Source organism: Opisthorchis viverrini (assembly GCF_000715545.1).
Source record: "Opisthorchis viverrini unplaced genomic scaffold opera_v5_24, whole genome shotgun sequence".
In the NCBI taxonomy this organism is placed as follows: domain Eukaryota; kingdom Metazoa; phylum Platyhelminthes; class Trematoda; order Opisthorchiida; family Opisthorchiidae; genus Opisthorchis; species Opisthorchis viverrini.
In genome coordinates, this window is record NW_008751680.1 from 2,336,514 (window position 1) to 2,357,001 (window position 20,488).

The 20,488-nt window shown below is 46.8% G+C and overlaps 1 protein-coding gene across 1 annotated transcript in view; it reads right to left on the minus strand.

The window, feature by feature from the left end:
- Positions 1–19,526, minus strand: part of T265_02110 (hypothetical protein) — a gene marked incomplete at both ends in the record, with an annotated part of 30,339 nt that extends 10,813 nt beyond the window's left edge. The window contains 9 exons of the mRNA XM_009166269.1: positions 1,232–1,389; positions 4,163–4,417; positions 4,612–5,089; positions 6,237–6,416; positions 11,810–11,938; positions 13,385–13,612; positions 16,888–17,108; positions 17,159–17,277; positions 19,111–19,526. Coding sequence (XP_009164533.1) covers positions 1,232–1,389; positions 4,163–4,417; positions 4,612–5,089; positions 6,237–6,416; positions 11,810–11,938; positions 13,385–13,612; positions 16,888–17,108; positions 17,159–17,277; positions 19,111–19,526 — 2,184 coding nt within the window. The remainder of the gene's footprint in view (positions 1–1,231; positions 1,390–4,162; positions 4,418–4,611; positions 5,090–6,236; positions 6,417–11,809; positions 11,939–13,384; positions 13,613–16,887; positions 17,109–17,158; positions 17,278–19,110) is intronic.
- Positions 19,527–20,488: the final 962 nt, after the last annotated feature.

Here is a 20,488-nt window from a genome sequence, read left to right on the forward strand (position 1 = left end):
GTTGACGATCGCGGTTTACGAGAGTTAATTACTTCGTCTCTATCGAATCAATGGCTTGTGATACAAGAAGAAGTATTTCCCAAGATATTCATCCGAGGTACCCGGCGTAACCTTCTTAAGACGATAATTAGAAGTGCTCGGTGTGGCCATGGTGACCAGACGATCTTATGCCGGGGAAACTGTGACCAGCCGGTGACTTTGGTTCATATTCTGCAGTCCTGCTGTGCTCGTCATAAGCAGGTTGCAAGGTAACGCGCGAAATGTCTCCATCTCCTGGGATACATCATCTTCAAAGAGTTGAGAGCACCTATGTCGAAGTCTTTCATCAAACCTGACCTAATCACTGTCCGGGAGCGCCGATCAACTGTGATAGACGTAAGCGCAGTCTCGGATGGGCGTAAAGTGACTGTGGAAATGAGAAGAAACGGAAGCATGGTGCTGATGATTGTTCCCTCACCATCATCTCAGCTCTAAGTGCAATCGATTGTGATGTTGACTTTTATCATGCAAAATAAGCTGAATTTGGTCGAGAAGTGTTCGTTTGAGATGCAACGACGTCACCGGTACGTGCAGTCTTGATGGAGAGATGTCGATTAAGCGATGAGTAAAGTCGAAGAAGTGAATTTTCCCGAAAGTGTACATGTGATTTTATGGAGATGAGAAGTTTCGTTTGAGTGACAAAAAATCAACCTACTCCTTAATACTGGGAACTAAGAAATGGGACAAGCGGGACTCGCCTGGCGTAGTTTGTGCCTGGTACAACGGACTGAATATCCGCGTCATCTACGCTCTCCGCATTGCAGAAATATGCTCAAAGTGAACCCGCCGAACTGAGGTGTTTCTCGCTTTCTCAAAAGCGGAGTATTTTGTGTTGTGTTCCGAACACATCAAAAACCAACATTCAGCTGGGATCCAGGTGATTCTCACTCCAAAACCAATTTGGTATGCAAATGACAGTATTTCGCCATTTCCGTGGAATTTCGGTTGAAGTAGAACATAGGGTTGACGGAAGCGCCCCCAGGAAGGGCGGAGCCGGTCGTGGGCTGTCGGAGAATTTCCAGCAACCAGTGGACGACGTCTATACATGTATCGCGATATCTCGAATATCGTAGCAACTAGAACATGAGGCGGCCTGGTGCAGCACATTCAGTTGCTTAGAGATTCATCTGGGTTCCAGGTTGGTCTCTCACAAAACCAAATTTGTTTGCAAATGAGTGAAAATGGAACGTACTTTTGGGGACTGACGATCGTTACACATACATATGATGGGGATTCGTGTAGACTTGATCATATTGATAAGCTCCTGCATTCCACCACGATCCTCATTTCCAGCCATGCCGTCCACTTCATCCATGAGCAGAACATGTCGCTTGGTGCTGAGCTGTGAAGCTTCAAACAGGGGATAACATCAAGCCAAAACCAGTGTGTGAGGATGAGCGTGATGGATGAAGATTTAGAAAAAAGAACACGACAGAACTTTCGATCACATTTCTAAACGGATGGTCTCGGAGAAAAAGAGTTAAACAAGGTGTGTAGACGTCTACGAGACACGGCCAGTAAGGAGAAGCAGACAGTATATCAGTTAAAAGCCGATCAATAGCTGAATAGTGAGTGTCGTTCTGGTGAAGTTACACGTCGGTTTCGGAGATCCGAAAGCATATGATCAGCAACATCGCACTATTTACCTTCGAGATGCTTAGAGGAGCTTATGAATAACCAAGTCTACTGAATGCATTGTGTAAAATGACTGATAGTTCACGTCAAATTTGTCTGAACCTGAGAGACAAACATCTGTAACTTAGACCTGTAAGGACCCTAAGTGAGTAATCACATGGAAGGACAGCTCTATGAAGGAAGCTTAGAAGTAACATTTTACCAGGGGTCCTAGGTCCCGTCTGATTATCATCAACTGTAACATGTTCAGCTGTAACAACCTTTAACAGTGAATAACTCACATGCAACCCGAAAAATCACAAAGGCTGAGATACCACCAGGTTGCCTAAGTCTGGGGCACTCAAGATACTGAGGTTGGGTTCGAAACACGAACCTTCCAGGCGGTAATTTCGCGCCTTACAGCTATCTCGCGCTCTTGTCAGCTACTATAGTGAGTATTCGCATAAGATCGGTAATACGGGTGAAAGAAAGAAGGCCTTCGCTGCGGAGCTATTTATTAGAAAATGCCAACTGAACAGTTACACACTATTGGACAGGGTAGAAAAGCCCTCATATGCATCTTGTTTACAAAACTGAATATCCATCTTCTCCTTGAACGCGCCCTCCTGAACCTTCCTGAATATTCATTGACTGCTACTCAAATGCAAGTAAATGCTACATAACGACTCCACAAATTCCGTAATAGATCTCACTTTTCAAGAGACGCAAAGCGGATTTACGAGAAAACATACTACTCGCACGCCCCCCAGCAGCAGTATCACCGTTACACTGGTAGGTGGTTAGGAAAATAACACAACTGTAAAATCCATATCATGGAGATTAGAAAGTGCGGAAAGTAAACTCACTACGTGCAATGCTCAGTGATCAACGGTATTCTGTGAAGTTTACTTCAGGGGAGGTTGCAGGATAACATCCCCACCACATAAAGACATGTTTTCAGGGGACGTCTAAGACGCACATACCTACGATTTGAGGTATCTGGATGTCCGGAGACCAGCCGCCCCTAATAACCGAACAGCACGTCAATTGGACGGATATGTCACGTGCGGACCAAACGAAGCCCTGATGGGTTGGAATGCCAGTTAATCTGGATCGATTATCTTTAGTTCGACACTTCTCACGGAGATTCTAGCACGACCTTGTGGAACATTCTGTGATTACCCTATAAATACAGTTGTTGTAATCTTCCTTTGTCTACATAAAGGGCTGTGTGAAGCTCCGTACCTTTTTGATCACCATAGTGNCCGATACAGAGTTGCACTACCGTTCAACAAGTCACAACACTGGATTAGACCCGTTTGAGAAGGGTCACCCGTCTCTGCAGAGACCGAACGTTTTTAAACAGGGACAATATTTCATTCGGAACTACGAGGTGATCAGATAACTCTCGAAATTTGCCATGTCAGACATGGGAACACCTTTGAACGTCTATTTTAGCAAGATTTTTTACACCTGCCTTCCAGGGGGCCATTAGTTTTCAGTACGGTTTCAGATGTATTTTGTGCCACTAATTAGCAACGGGTAAATATGGCCAAAGGCGGAAGCAGCCAAACTCTTACCGATAGACTATCAACCAGTACGCCAACATACTCGTTCAGACAATGCACGACAACCGGTTGGCTTGGCCACTGATTATGGTGGCCTCCAGCTAAATGCCATTCACTTGGGACAGTTAGATCGATCTCCATATAAGCAAGTGTCTTTTTAAGGGGCGGGGGTGTCTAGTTCATACTGGTAGCGAACACACGATCTAATGCACGCGTTTGTCATCCAAATTCTGTTGACAAACAGTATCGACGAAGAAGACTTCAGTTCGAGATGAGAAGCCCAAGTACATTCCTCCATCTGCCCAACAACTCGATCTCTGACACGACTGTGTGGCTGTGCAACGTTATTTGTCCCTCCACAATGTGACCGGCCCTCTAAAGCGGCCGGTTCTTGGAGGTCGTACGAAAAGACGCCTCCCGATTGCCGGGCGAATGCTTTACTAGCTGAGATACCGAGATCATTGCTTCAGCTAGTAGCGGTAGTAGTAGTTGAACTTCGTAGTTGATTCGCCACACTCGAGACTCTTAGTGTGGGCAGTGACCAACTCGCGTAAAAATTTAACAATGGACCAGATGTGGACATCGTCCATGTACCAAAAGGGCTTTACTGAAAACTGAGAAAGCAGGAATCAATGATAAATTCGGCTAGTTCAGTGCCAACTGCTAGTAAAGTTCGCCTGAGTGGGCTGTACCGATAGAAACCCCCAGGAAGGATGCTTTCAAAGTGTCCATAAAACTCTAATCTAGTTTTTTAGGCTGGTGCATCTCAAGAGAGAGCGTGTTTGCAGAGAGTGTGAGTTAGACTGTCGCCTTCGACGGCAAGTATTGTATGCATTCCGGTTCGAAGCTTTAAAGGGGAAAAACTATCACTTTCAGACGTACGGATGCCTCGAAGAGAGTCAAACTGAGGCAAACATTCTTCACGTTATTCCGTGACTCACCTTCACCGTAGGCCATCTGCGCCAAGTTCTGCATACCCAAACTCTGACTGACCACTTCGGAGAGACTGGTTTTCGAACGACAGTCAGAAGCGTTCAATTCACAGGTAGAAAATCCCAGTTCAGCACAAACAATTGTTGCCGAACTGGTTTTTCCTATTCCTGGTGGCCCAGAAAGGAGCGCGGCTCGGGCCCACTTCCCGTCATCCGAACTAGCGGCCCACGGAGGCGCTGAAGAGTAAGCGTGAGCCTTTGTACCTGAAAGTAATTTGTGCATACAAAAATGTCAAGAACTCAAAGACAGAGAGAGAGAAATGATGACTTATAACCAGGGAAAAACCCGGGATTGGGGTGAAAACAGGTTGTGATTTCAAATATATCTGTTTCTGTTACTAAGAATACGGAGCATTCAAGTATACGACAAACCGAATGAACCAGAAGTGAAACTGTACCCGCGGCAAAGTGTTGATGCCAAGATGACAACCAAGCATACAAGCGATTGCCTGGAGAACTGGCTCCTGTCTGACCGATCAGGGTGCGAAGGGAAGTGGGTTTATACTTATCTACCCACAGTTCACTGCTCGGAGGTCTTGGTGCCGGTAGGGGGCAACTACGAGTCAACTGAAGAGCAGTCGTTGTTAGCTGCGCATCTGAACTGGACTGGCTGCCTAGGAACAGCGGCTTTGCTGTAAGCACAGTAGGACTTTCTGTCGACTTCACACGTGACTTTTTCACTGGCGTTACTTTGGGGGATAACTTGTCTGGGGACTGCTTGGCCGGGCGTTTGGTAGGGGAGGTGGGCTTTTCTACCTGTGGACTGTGAGCCTCGGAATCGTCAGCGGCACCATTGGGTTCCGGCTCATTGGCCAGTTCTCGGATAAGACGAAACAGCTGATCCTCATCCACTTGTTTGAGATTGAGAGTTTCGGCCTAAGGAGTCGGAAAAAGAAGGGAAATACGGCTGATAGACCGATCATAATGATGCTAAAGAATCATGGTCGCCGAGGACGGGTGCCTAGCTGAGGCAATCGACCTACATTACACAAGGAATTAAAAGACAAAATCATAATCCAACAAAGGACAGTCATCACAATAGTCTGGTGATTCGGTGATCATGCCGTCCCCTCATCGCTGCAAAACATGAACTGGCCACCTTCGCCGAGCACCTAGTGAAACAAAAGTAGCTATGCGGGGCAGACAGTTGGCTACGATACACAAAGTAAGCCTGATACGGCCAACTCATGAGTCAGCTGCTAGATCCGAAAAGCTCAGATTGCAGACACAATACAAGAAACGCGTTCACTTGGGTAGCGCGTAGAAGAACGATATGGAGAAACAGTGGGGTTTGTGTATCCGTAGCTAGGTTGGCGCTGCCGAAGCAGTTGCGTGCTAGCTGTTGTTATGTCCGCTCAGCCCAACGAACAAAATGATGGCCCTAAGCCATCCCCTGAATAGCAACGTTCTGTGTTATCTTCACGGAATACACTACTCACAAAGTTTCTGAAAAACCTCCACAATCGTTGTCACCCCTATTAGGACTCATCAGGTGGGCGTAGTCTCCGAGTGTGTTTCGCCAACGTTGTATCTTAGCTCAAGGGGTAACAATGAGAGAAAGTTGATGGCGTCACATTCATGCATCGGAATGCATTACATACCAAATAGAGAAAAGTTAAGTAATATCTGACCCCAGCTCTCCGACTTCCTCAGCTTCTCACCCTTTTCACCGAATAGATTAAAAGACATCAATACCTTTCCCGTTCACATCACTCGTTTGAACAATCCGGCGCTAAACAGTAAACACAATCGCCCGTTTAGATGTGAGCATTCAGGTGCGTCCAGCGTGCGTTGATGGAGTAGCCGTAACAAAGGCCCGAAGTTCGAATACGGCCGAGGAGGTCTAATGAGAACGAAACTCGCATCCAGTGACTTCTCCAAATTTGGTATGGGCTCACTAGAATGATTGCACCTGGACACGAAGAGGACTGTTCACACAAGAGTGATGTGAACACAAATTCCACTACACCCATAATCACCTACAACATCAACAAATACCAGTCAATCAAGGAGTAAAATTTACCTTGGCCAGTTTGCCTTCCCCTGGTTCACGCCCAACAACCAGGTAGTTGGTTCGTTTACCAAGCGTTTTGAGCACCTTTCCTCCACAGCGCTCGATGAGTGCCCGGGCATCGTCGCGTTCTATACTCTCCAAAATACCGGTGATGACGAAGGTCTTTCCGCACAGACAAGTTGGATTACCCTGCAGATGGGGTCAGGGTGAAAGGAAACAGCCACTAGTCGAAGTTTAGTCAAATCCAAACATGAATGAACAAACGAGTCCAGATTACATTGCCAGTCGGCGATAACACTGAGTTTCATCAGGAATAACAAGAAATATCCGGGTGAAACTACTGCACTTTGTTTGTCTGAATGCACATGGATATACATGAGCACTTTCACAGTGGTGTCGCTGAGTGGAATTCAATCAATTCCAGCGGAGCGACATAAACTGAGATTGTTGTTCTAGACGTTGGATTCGTGAAAAACCCAGTGGTTCTGAACGGGAACCTGTAATGCGAAAAGACGTGCTCTTGGACAGGAATTGAGCTCACAACCTTTTGCTTACCATCCCGACCTAAAGCTGCCACCTTGACGTGGTGGTCGGGCTTGGGTGCTGCAATGACCCCGCGGGCTACGCTGGCTGGAACTTCGTTCCACAAGGTGCAACCATGCCAGGAAGGCCAAAGGGAGCAGCGAGACCCCGTACTACGAGTAATCGTGATACGAGGCGGTCTGGGGGTAACGTCGTACTGTCCTCTGCGACAGGAGTGTGAAGGCAGTAAGGTGTTTCCACCAGGCGACCAGCATGTCCATATTTATGGAAGCAGCGATGCTGCCTTCCCCCGAGGAAGGACGGGTTAGAAAAGGTCGGCCCCAAAAACCGCACACTCCGATCGCCCAACGGTTGACCGTGACCGCCGGCGCATTATCCAATACGGTCGAAATACTTTTAAAACCAAAGAGCCCGGTGCTGCTCAAAAGGCACCTGCTGTGCGCAGCCGCATCAGGAATGAGACAGTAATGCCTTATTCCCTGCGCCCTCGGGTTAGGCCAACCCCCTGCAGCCGAGCAGGTCAGACTATTGAGTCATCGGCTCCGGGCAGGGTCCCCAAAGAAAGCCCTACATTCTCCCACTGCGTCGTGGGTTAGACTTTTGAGTCAGAGGCTATGTTCAGGGTTCCCGAACAAAACCCTACGTCCTCCCACTGCCTCGTGGGTCAGACTTTTGAGTCAGAGGCTAGGATCGGGCTCCCCGAACAAAACCCTAAGTTATCCCACTGCCTTGTGGGTCAGACTTTTGGGTCAAAGGCTCAAGGTGGGGTACCTCAACCAAACCCCCTTTCTCGGCCTGGGCAACCGGGAGATATCATTTGCCAGCGCAGTTCAGCGCCCACCGATGTCACTGCAGTTCAGTACCATATGAATGCCCTACCAAATGAGGTGCAGCGGCTGCCGAACCGCGTTGCACACACGCAAACGGGTTCCATATTGATTCGACACAACTCTGCTTGGTGAATTTATAATTTGATAACTGTCAGCACACACACGGGGACCACGAACAGCACTGTTAAATCCAAGATGTGGCGACTAAATGTGGAACTCAGACGCAGTCGTGCGAAGTGGAGCGGCCTTCACGGTAGCCCAGCGGGTAGAACAGGCCCAGGATAGGCGGGATGTTGCTGGTTCAAGTACTGTCTGAATGCATTTAATCTTTTGTTCGCATTTTACAAATTCGCGTCTCTTCTGCAGCAGAATCAGTGGTCCTCCGAGCAACCCAAGAGACCGATCCATTTGGGGAAGGAGGGTCCACGGAGTGGGTCGCCCACGATGGTATACTGCCGACATGTTCACGAAATCTTACTTATTTGGTTAAATTCAACTGAGATCCTTCCCACGATCTGTTCTTATTCCTTAGCTGAATAACCTTCTTTTGAGTTGCCTTATCATCATCTTGCTTGCTTAGTTATACTCCAACAACAGACTACAACATACTGTAATATGAGCGGAACACCCGACGCCTTGAACGACGGACAAGTAACATACCTTGGTTGTGTCGATCGACTGGCCCGCCAGTCAGGACTTCCCAGTCAGGTAGCGCCACAGACGCTAGAAACCTGCTGGACACATTTTTGTTTCACGTGTTAGCGGTTTCAGGATTTTGTAGAACACTACTCACATGATTCTCGATTGAACAATCGTCCTCCTATCCTGGCGCAGCCATTCTGGTGAGTCCACACCAAAGGATAAAGAAGCACTGGATTCGAGTTTTGCTCTTATAAGAGCTCATCATCAGTGCACTGCTGTGGGCTCATTAGGACAGGAGGACGATTGTTCAAACGAGTCATGTGAGTATATATTCTACGAAATCCCGTAACCACCAACACCTATTATTCAACACAAAGCCTACGTGATTATGGGAATGAGAGTGAAGTTTCGAACTCGGGCTGTAAGAAAGACCAATCGGGATTCGGTTACAGTGATCGTTTTCAAAAAATGGTTCATTCTTGCGTTGACGCGCATCGATTCCATGATAAAAAACCACTGGAAGTAGGATAAATCTCCATGAAGGCTGAGTATCAGCAGGGATGGCTGTGGTTAGGGCACAAATTTACTGACCAGAAGGTCCGTGGCTCGAACCCGACCACTGCCTCTCGACTTTCCCTGTCTAGGCTTGGGCAACCTGGCAGTATCCAAGCCCTCATGCTTCCTCCCGGTGGCATGGAAGTTAGGAACCGAAAGGGCGAGCGATTTTTTTATTATCAGCTGCTTCGAAAAATCGACAGAGGTGGCTTTCGCTGGTCGCACTACAGTGGCCTTATTTCAACTGCATCGCTTACATCCGACTGAGTAGTTTGGTTAGTGCTCCGCAAAACATCCGGAATAAATCAAAGCCGCCGAACGCACGCGGCTAGCCACAACCGCACAAATGTACCATACCGCTTTTTATGGTTGACCAATCAGTCGTTACTCAAAGAAATTTTGACTCAAATAATGGACCGTCTGTGAGGTTGTTTTTATTTCAACTGGAAGTAAATTTGAATCGAGTGCAGCTTAAGGAAGGGACTATACGCGTTTTACGGACACACCTGAACTAAAACCCGGACTTATCTACCATTCAGCATTTCAACCAAATCCGTTCGGCTAAACATCACTCACGCAAGAACACGTTCACCTGGTCAGATATGGTAACTCAGGCAGGGTGAGCTGCTGGAGTAGTTGTGAAACGTCCACTTCGCAGTTCATATGTTCAAATCAGGGCATGGCGAAAGATAAAAAAGTAAATCGTTCAGCTGTAGTACCCTTTCGGTGCGTAGCTGTCATGCCACACGAAGGAGACATGAGGTCTGGGATCCTGCCAGGTCCCCCAAGTCTAGACAGGGGAAGTCGGGAGGCAGAGATCGGGTTCGAACCACAGACATTCGGGTCAGCAAATTCGCGCTCTAATCACTTGGTCCACCTCGCCCCATGGCAAAAGACGAAGAGTGTTCATGAGCTCCTATAAGAGCGAAACTCGAGTCTAGTAATTTGTCCCTCTTGATGGGTCGTTCCAGATGTGTTCAGACGAGTGTTGGGAAGCAAATTCTGTTAGATTCTCTTAGATTCGATGATCCATTCTCCAGATTCTCCCTAACTGAGCAGTGTCTTCTGCTCATCGACTAGGCTGAACGATCTACATCCTACTTTTAAAAGATACCAGCCCGTTTCCTCGTGGTACGCGGGTGTGTACACTTGGTCCGGGAACAAATGTATTCATAGTCCAACAAATGAGCATCCATTAACCGATCGGTTTATGTGTCCGAAGCATCGATGGCGAGAACAACTGAAAAAAACACTATTGAACCCTCACACATCATCATCATCATCATCAACGACAACATGACATCAGTGTTCAACACCAATGCTTCACTGCCGTACAACCATGACTTATTTGAAAGCCTTATTGTATAGAAAAGAATAAAGGTGGATGGGGGGGGACTTAGTGCTAGCTTAACACAATCATTCCGAGGTGCCTACACCTCCAGACATTCACTCAGGCAATCTGGATAGAAACTGACAACAGGAACGCCACTGACATCGGTTGGCAGCCATATCTTGTAGTGTCTCCAATCAGGCACAGTGAGGATCACGCGGTCCCCATCCTGGAAGGCGAGTAGCACCGACAGCACCCCCACACGGCCGTCTCCCGTGATTGGCTCAGATTTAAAAAAAGTCATGCAGTCATACCCCTTTGTGGTTCAAATTTGAAGCTAATTAGTGAGCTCCAGATAACCATTTAAGCAAAAACTGACGTCAGAAAATCCCGTCCTGTGGTAGTTCGACCAGTATCATCGGACGTACTAAACAGTTTTGACGCTTCCGGATCTTGGGGAAGAAGTCATCATTTTTAAAGCGCAGTGGGTTCAGAGTGCTTGGAACTTCCAGAACTTTGTTCACGGCGAGCGCAGTGGGAGTGCTCAATCGCTAAGTTCGTAGTGTAGAAACAAAGTGGTCATTTCAGGAAGTGCTCATTGATGGATTACTCATCCGGAGAAGTTATAGGGCGACATGATGTGTGACCAACAATTTATACTGCTCGAATTTGCCAACCCAGATAAGCCCCACCACCCCAAAAATATTAGAAAAAAGAGGATATGAAATTCGTACTTTTAGTTTTTATTGAAGAGGGTGAAATTGGGACATGTCATTAATAATTAGCATGAAACGGTCCGTTTTCCGGTACCTTTACCTCCAAACGAACTCACACAAGTAGTTATCCAATAAAGATCGGTGTGTGCCGCATTGGCGTTCATTCTGCATCTTGTAGACGTGCCAAAGAGATTCGATGGCTTGCGTTGGATCCGCAAAGTTTTCAGTATGATTAACCGTTTCATGAGTTTAATTCATGTCAATCGTCGCTTCAATTCCTTGACATGATGCCCACATATCGGAGATGATTTAGCAATGCAGGCCTGGATTGTGTCTATCAAAGTGGCCGCAGTTCGATCCGGCACTGCATACATGAACACCTCTTTAGTTTCCCGGCAGCTCCCTCCGAAAATAGATAAAACCTCCGAGCAGAATTTGATTTTCGCCAAATTTTCGGACCAGCAGTAAATGAATAGAATTACTGTCCTAAACACCATCCCAAACCGCTCCAGCCAAGTTACCTTTTGAAGACCGATTTCTCGCCGACATTGTCGGGCATTACACCTCTACCTGTCAGAAACAGTTTAAATTGTCATTTGGTGGCCATTGTTGCATAAACGTTGCTGATGGATCACTCCGTGGCTTTGCAGAAAAACGTATTGCCGTCTCCTTGGTATGAACGAGATTTGAAAGCGTCAGATAGTTCATTTAAGGTTTTACGTCCGAACGGAGAAAATTTTTGCACAAAATGAGCCCAGATGCGGATAAGGAATTGTTTTCATCAAAAATAGGTCAAGGTTGTGTGCGTACATTAAATTGGAGCTGGCGAACGCTGGCACACGCACTTTTTGCATTAGTGGCGGGGCTTATCTGGAAAAGATCCACCCAGTCAGCCGAATTAAGCGACATTTATAGGTCAAGTAAGGAACACAAGAGACCGGAAAATAAACAGAGACTAAGACTTACTTTGGGAATCGGTTTCGATCCAAGTGCTCTCGGCCCTTCTCTGGCACTGTAAGACCAAAACGGTCGGCGACTAGCGGGAGTGTTTGGTTTGGGTTCATCTGAAACGCCGTCAAATGAGGTTTGTAGGGTCTGCAACGGGAAGACGGAGCTACCATTTAGCAAGTATATATATATATATATGCTTAAAATTCACATTTGTGCACGATCCCGAGGTCATAACAAACTAAGCTATAGCTGACAGGCGAGTCGAAAAAGGCACGACGGTAGAGATGCTGTGGAGGAGCTCAGTTCCAGACAGGAAAAACTTGAAAGTCATCGTTGGGTTCCAACCATGTTCTTCACCATCAGTAGCTCGAGGCTTGATCGTTGACCAAATTCTCCCGTAACAGACTTTTGGTGCCGTGATGCCAAAAAGAAGCACGAGAGCAGGAGCAGTTGAGAGGCTGGGGTTGCTCCCGCATTGACACTGAGCTACGTCGAGCTCACTTAGTTGCTCACAGAAAGTATATCCTCATTTCTAGGTGATCGATAGCAACGTCATCCTTAGGACGATCCAAAGAATATGCCAACCGGGCAATTCGCTTTGCCGGCTAAATTGGAAATCTATTTTAAAGAGCCGAAATTCTACACTGCATACACGAACGAACGACTCGGTCTTCTGGGCATCAGAGCACACCTAAGTTGAGTGAACTCTGTTAAGCATCTGGTCAGAGAGCCAGTCACTTTTTTGGGGGCCACAGCCCGTTTAAATCAAAGCGTGGTGGTCAAACGCGCTACAGTTTTGTCAACCGAAGATACGATGATTAAATGAACAATAGACATATATTAGAGGCGACGGTAAGCTGTCTAATTTAGAATACAGGGGGAGACAATGTAGTGAAAGTAATCTATTTGATCCACGACGCGAATGAACTGACTAGCAAGGGATTTAACAGTATGTGATCATGTTTCAGAGAGTCTAAACAGGTCTACTGAAGTTGTTGTAGACTGTTCAACAACCTTGAGTAGTGTGTTACAGTGCCTAGACAAGGCGTACTGTGATTCCGAAAAACTAGTAAAATCAGTGCAATGCTTACCTCAGAATAAGCCGACCTCCAAAAGCGAAAAGTGTAGGCACTCCGTTAACCTTAGAGAGAGGCACATCAAGTGCCGTCACGTCTTTCAGCATATTTTTTCTGAACTACCAGTATCAACTTGCGGACAGTGCACCACTTGAAGACGACAAATCGTTATACGAATTATTGTAGCCACAGGTTCAGCTGCCTGTGCATCACTGATATTAAAACACGCAGTGCCAGAAAGATCCTTGCTGACCGACCTAAAACGACAAAAGTTCAGCTACCCTTTTGTCTGGATTCTGATTAACTGAAGTTACCGACACCATCGCTCCGAGACAAAATACTTCCTCCTATAAGGTAATAAACAGACAAACTGTTAACTGACAACTCGCTAACAATGTTTATCTGTGACGTAGGAACGCGTACCTGGCGACCCTGTTCAAACAGGTTCGGTTAAGCGGATCTTGATGTGGCCCGACTCATTTGTGCACTAAAGGGGTATGCAAGTAAAACTCACCGATGATGGACTAGTTATGGAAACATCAGTAGCCTTGGTTGGGGTATTAGATGACCGCGAATGCTTGACTCTTTGACGCAGCTTCTCTTCGCTCTTCAGGGTTGGTGTATCAGGTATCAGATTCCCCGGAGATACGATAGGCGTGTCCGGAACGATTGAAGGACTAGTGTGCGGCGGTGTTTTTGGGGACTTCTTTGGCTCCGAGGTAGTTGGAGACTTTTTAGGTTCCTGATACAGTAAAAATGGATTAAGCAATGGTGCCTCCCAGTTAACGTGACTTAAAAAGCACCACAATACAGTGGTAGAAAATGATAAGTTCAACGATAAACACTATCAAACTAAGGACGATCATCAGCATCACTATGAGGGAAAAACTGAATTTGGACAACAATGGTTTGCAACCACATGTTCAAATGTGCTTGGCTGGCTTACGCTAGGAACCATCGGGATTCGCGAGGGCCCCAAAATGCCTATGGTGGGATAGCACTTGGTCCCTTCTTCGTATATTTGTCCACTTTTGGAAACACTAGCCTAAAAAGAGAACATCCGTCCAGGAAAGGCCATTTCTGACAGGTTCTTGAAACTTACGTGGAGCTTTATGATACTGAAGAAATCAGCCATCAGTTCGATCAAGTTTTTGAAGCCAATTTTTCTGACAGGTTCTTGAAACTTACGTGGAGTTTTATGATGCTGAAGAAATCAGCCATCAGTCCAATCAAGTTGAAGCCAATTTCGGTACAAATTCACCTTAAAAGAGAAAAACTTTGGTGTGGCTTGTGACGGTCAGTCGGTTCCGGAACCTCGTTCGCTACAAGTTCTAAAGACCATCCAAAGCGATTCGTTCAGCTGTAGCACCCTTCCGGTGCCTTACTGTCATGCCACCCGAAATAAGCACGAGGGCTTGGATACTGCCAGGCTGCCCAAGCCTAGGACAGGGGAAGTCGAGAGGCAGAAGTCAGGTTCGAACCACGAACCTTCCGGTCAGTAAATTCGCGCTTTAACCACTTGGACCATCTTGCCACCCAAGGCGATTGCAAATCAAATAACTGTTATCCGTAGTGTCGCGGTCAACTGGTCCAAAAAGCGGTCACGGATGAGGTACGTTAGCGAAACATTGACATGACCATCCACTGGTAATAAGGAGTACGTTGCCCCGCCTATGCCATCTAAGACTACTGGGAAGCCTACTGCGCTTGACACTGATGGAGTAAAAACCCATTCTCACGTTGAGGTTTATGTAGTTGACCCGAATGAATGGAGAGGGTTAGGGCGCGGATTTACTGGCCGGAAGATCCGTAGTTCAAACTCAACCTGTGCATCTCGACTTCCCCTGTCTAGGCTCGGGCGACCAGGCAGTATCCCAGACCTCGTGCTTCTTTCGGGTGGCATAGCAGCTAGGCGCCGATGAACGATTTCGATTTCGGATAAATGAATTCCATGGTAACGGAGTCGTAGGACCACTGAACCTCATGAAGCATACATCACGTTCAGCGAGTAATGGATCGTACGTAAGTATTTTGTACTACAGAATAGATAAGGTGTGTCAGTAATCAGCCTTAAATAGTTCAGCTGTTGCACCCTGTCGGTGCCTAGCTGCCATTCGACCTGAAGGAGGCATGAGGGCTCAGATACTGTCGGGTCACCCAAGTCTAGACAGGAGCAGACGAGATGCTGGGGTCGGGTCCGAACTACAGACCTTGCGGTCAGTAGGCTGGCACCCTAACCACTGAGCTATCTCAAGCTGCCAATAATCGGTACGCTAGTTCCACACGCTGGAATATATACGACGATTTCAAGATAGAAGAGACAATATGGCCTTGAAGGCTAATTTATTTCTTCACATATGCGGAACTCCACTTCATGATTAAATTCTACTGAAACCAATCCCTGACTGGTCAGCGAAAGAGCCCGAAATATTGCGAGGTCGGAAGCCGAGTATAGGCTTTGGTTTATCCTAGCCAGAAGATGATTGCTCATGGCCAAATAGCTCTCCTAACTATTCATCGATTCAATCGAAAAAAGAGCTTTGAATTTAACTGAACTTTAATGAAAAAATTGTCCATGGATCCCAAGTAACTCGACCATGAGAACGATCCCATCAACAGAAGAAGGACCTCTAGTAGCAGAGATTTTCGGGGTTTGGCCAAATCACCAACCTGTAATGTTCAGCAGCAATTGCTCAGGAAAAGTTTCATCCAAGTAGTTGATTCCTCTAGGCACAAAGAGTGATTTCCACTAGGGGTCCAGGACGATGGAGACGAATCACATGAAACTGGTGAATCAACAACACTGAAATCTCACTGACGGGCGCACTTCAGTGAGAGGAAAAACTGTATAAAAGTACAATTTGCAACTTCTAGTAAACGTACAATGGGCGCTACAAGCTATCCAATGAGAATGACATACCACTGACAATAACGAAATCAGTTTTTTCCCAAAAATAATGCTTTTCATGTTTCCCGTTGGCTCCCGTCACAAGAGAGTAGTTTCGGTCGATCACCTCATCTCTCACCCTGTCTAGGCCTGGGCAACCTGGCAGTATCCCAGCCCTCGTGCTTCCTTCGGGTGGCATGGCAGCTAGGCACCGGAAGGGTGCTACAGCTGAACGCTTTCTTTCTTCATCTCTCAAGAGAAGAACAACCTCGTCATTTACTGCAGCGGATTACGGTTGCGCAACACTCAAAAATAATTGTTGAGCACAGAAACGACTACTACTGATAATTTAAAGTAGTTAAGATAGTATTGGTGATTCGGATGTCCCAAACGAATACCCCAAAACACTAGTTAAACTCTCCCAGGATTGAGGTCCACACAACACAGGGCGCCTCCAGCCAACAGCTAAATGACCCATAAACAGTAGTCAGAGGATGACATTGGTAAAACCCACCGATTTTACACTTAGTGGCCGGAAAAGAGGAAAACCACTCAGCTGTGGTACTCTCTCGGTTCATAGTTGCCATGCAACCGAAGGCCGTGCGTGAAGGCTGAGATAATTCCAGGTTGCTCAGGCCGAAACAGGAGCAATCAAAAAGTTAGAGATGGGTTCGAATCACAGATCTTCCGGTCAGTACGTTCGCACCATCCTAGTAATTACCAACTCACACGTTTGGAAGTTGGTCGTGTTACTCGGTGTACATGATATGGCATTAGTATCGTCACATTAGCGCATTGGTGACTTGAACCTAGAGGTCTACGAACGGCAAGCATGCATCAGTGTTGAACACCAATGTCATGCTGTCGATGATGGTGATGAGTCCAATGACGATTAGCCAATACCGTCCAACTTCTGTTTGCTTTTCCGCCCCGGCTTGTACAATTGCTAAGTGGGCCTCACCCAACTGTGAACTGACGATGCCACCTCGAATGGTGAGAAACAAACAAAGCAAACAAATCAAGGGATGCGGAAGAAAGATTTGTGTTCAGGTGGCAGACACCCACCCGATGCTAGAGTAAACTATTACAGACAAGGCTGAGCCTATAAAAGATTCGACACTAGCCCTCACTTGTTTATGTTTCTTTGTTGAACTGGAAAAGAAAGCATCCACGGATATTTCGGTGCGCTTGGGTGTCACGGGAGTCTTTGTGTCTTTTTTGACGAAGTACTGTTCCAATGTGTTGGTAGTCTTTTTAGCTTTCTGCAGATTTTCCTTGTTGCAGGCAGCTTGACGCATTGCTTCGACCAAGCTGAGCTGAACCTTTCCTCGACCACTGGTTGATTCATCGTCTTAATTTAATAATGAGACTTTTGAACGGAGACTGAAAGAGTATAATTACCAAAAGTAGACGGCGAACGCGAGCCAGAATGCTTCAATTTACTTCGTTTTGGTGACTTCTTTGCAGCTTTCTTTTCACGAGGGAGCTCGAATTCGGATTCTGGAGGTATCAGTGAGTAACTGTAACACGGTAAAATTAACAGACATACCAGAATCCGACTCGCTGAATACAACCTTACGTTTCATTCGGTATAAAGGATGGAGCTAGAAATACGAAGAGATACGGTTAGTATAAAAGCTACAAGGTGTCCAGTAGACAGCGATCATAGATTGAAGCAAGTGAAGGCCAGATCAAGAGTACAGTGTACAACTAATACCTGACTGGTGGCAGTGAAAAGGTCGTTCTAAATAAATACAGGCCTCCATTTTTGGCAGTGCGATAGTATCATCAACTGAAGCTGTGACAACAGCAACCTAATACCGCAAGCATCGAACCTCAACGCATTTTGTGCTGACACCCAGCGAGGACGGAAAAAGGGATGGGGCTGTTGCGCCGATCGAAACTCCAGCTGAGGATTCTTCACCGACCTTAGCGAACAGACAGGTACTTATCGTGCTTTGAGGTTTGCTGTATGCAGTAATTTACATTTGTGCATATCCCCACCTTATTTCCCTGGGTATTTCGGTGATTTCAGTGATGATAGAGGTGACTCCTGTGACTATTGTTGTACAGACCAAGGTGAAAATCGCCCGTCACTAGCTAGCCAATATATGCTTGCCCGGGATGCGCCTCCAGAGTAATGTGGGTCACCAGGTGATCTTTTACGCGCGGTGGGGTTAACAACTGTGGGCCACCAGTTGGACACGTTGATGAATTTAAAATTGTCCTTCGCCTTTACGCACCGAGTTTACACCGGATGAAATGCGTCCAACTGGATGCCCGTGTGGATAAGCACAAACCACCTGTGGCGTACATATATTGCGCGGAGGTCCACCGGTGTAGTTCGATGGAATAACTCAATCCGAAAATGGAAACCAGCCAACAGTATGTGCATATATGTGTGTACGCATATATCATTACCGTCGTAGCGAAGCAGGGATGCAACAGAAATACGAAAGTCCAGGGCAGTAGAAGAGAACGAAAAAACAGGGTCTGGTCTTGCGCCACATCCGCCACAATCTCCCACCAAACAGTCGCTTTCCTTCCCAGTCTGATGGATAAATGAGATTAGCTGGGTTATTATATTCCTTGTGTCGTTTATGTGCGCAGTTGATTGTCATCCACAACGCTTCTTCCTAACAGTCCTGGCAAAACGAGAAGTGCACACCTTGGTGATAGTTGTCGCGGGTTTCTCAAGACGTGACCTAACATGCAAAGTCCAACGAGGAAACCCTAGAATACCGGATGGCTCCGGGAGCTGCTGTTGCATGTCAGTCCGTCTCTGGGGCAGTGAGGATAGTAATAATAATCGCTCAGCTGAAGCATCCTTTCGGTGCCTAGCTTCTTTTCATTACAGGGCTTTAAATATGATGCGATGAACGGCAGTGAATCGTCGGTGTCAACACAGGTGTTGTTGGCTCTGATGAATATGATGAAACAAGAGGGCTAGGATACTGTCAGGTTGATCAAGCCTAGACAGGAGAAGTCGAGATGCGGAGGTCGGGTTCGAAACACGGACCTTCCTGTCAGTAAATTCGCGCCATAATCACTAAGCCATCTCGCCAGTGAGTATGCTTATCTGGGCTCTAGGTGCTATATTTCTGGCCTTGCTCTCACTTCAGAGATAGACCGTGGTTGTTCACAATCCCATGCGACGTTGCTCTATTACGGGGCGAAAGCCTTCTACCTGAAGTGAATTCGCACGAGACCTGACTTGTGCTGTGTCTAACGTAGTATTCGACCCGGAGTCCACCGTAGACAGCGCTAAAGATAGCTCCGAGTCAACACCTGGACTTCATGCGATTGTTGTGTCCCTGTTGACTTTCCGGATAGCAGTGGAACGCTCTATATACCCATGGGACTGTGGAGTGAAGGATGGGGACCACGAGCACAGCGTTTCAGGCTGCTGGCAGGGTTCTTCAAAACGGACTGAAGTGAGAGGACTACCAGTGTTGGACACAACGAGTTGAATAGCCACTGTGTCACGTATGATCTGACTGGTCTCCGGGTTGACCGTAATTGTGGCAACCGCAAAATCGTCAGAATGTAGTGCTGCTGTGAACGTATTGCTGGCATCTGCGGTTAATCTGTTACAAACGGCATTGAGGGATTGCTCCAAGAGTTGAAGCTCATCAATCCAATCCAAACCTAAGAGATTGAGGCACGCGCTGTTGGTGAGCCAGCAAGCACCATTCAATGACACTATCAGCCTGAGGCTTCTACCGGACACATTAGGAAAAGTAAACTTTGTGTGTTCAACTGGCCACATTCCAGTAACTTTCCGGGTTCGTCCCTGGGTCAGAGTGAGGCCGGAACCGGTACCAAGTTGGAGGGTAACCAGTGTATCATTGGTACATGCTGTGACGAATTTTCGTCGACCGGGTGATTTCACTCTGTGTAGCAGTCACGACCCTGAGCGTGTTATTTTATCAGGCCGATGTTCGTGAGAGCTGCTGAAGTTGTCTCTGAAACGTTCTTCTGGCATTCTTGAATACATTTGCTGTGGTTCCGGCAGGGAAAGTGTGATAAAAGGTACCATCCATCACAAAACCAACAGGGTGAGGGCGGTTTTCCTGGAGTTCGTTTGGAGTCTAGTTGTCTTTTTGAAGTTACTTTACATACCACGCCAGGGTGAGAGAGTTGGAAATGTTCGGTCATTGCAGCATCAGCCTTGCGATTGATAAGATGCTGGCATTCGGTGGTAAGTTTGTGAAATGTCAACTCTGGATCCTGTTCAGTTCGACTCAGTAGCCTGGTTCAAATATCTTCATCATGTAGCGATTAAACACGTGAAGATGATGGAACACGAATTATTTCTCGGCCATGGCGCTGAGCTCGAGGTGCTGTACTCTGTTGATCTCATCTGCATACGTGATGAAATAGTCGGTGTCCTTTTTTGGTAATCTTGAGACACTAATACGTGTCCAAACACATGAGACTTTCGGGTTGACATCTAATTGATCCCTCAGCTGAATAATATTCTGAGCCAAAAAATAAAGCTTCCTGTTTAGAAAGGTGACAGTGCCCGTTTTGAGAAAAAGTGCTTTCCGCGTGCGTGCCCCGAAAGGTCACGGGTATCCCGTATCACGTGTAGTTCTGGTCATTTTATTCCGGTTAAAGCCGGTTTCCTTCGAACAGCCCGCGCATAACGCGCTGTATAGTGAGTTTCAGTGCGTTTACCTTATGTTTGGGCTATGCCACTAAATGTGGAGTCGACGTCGAGATTTTATA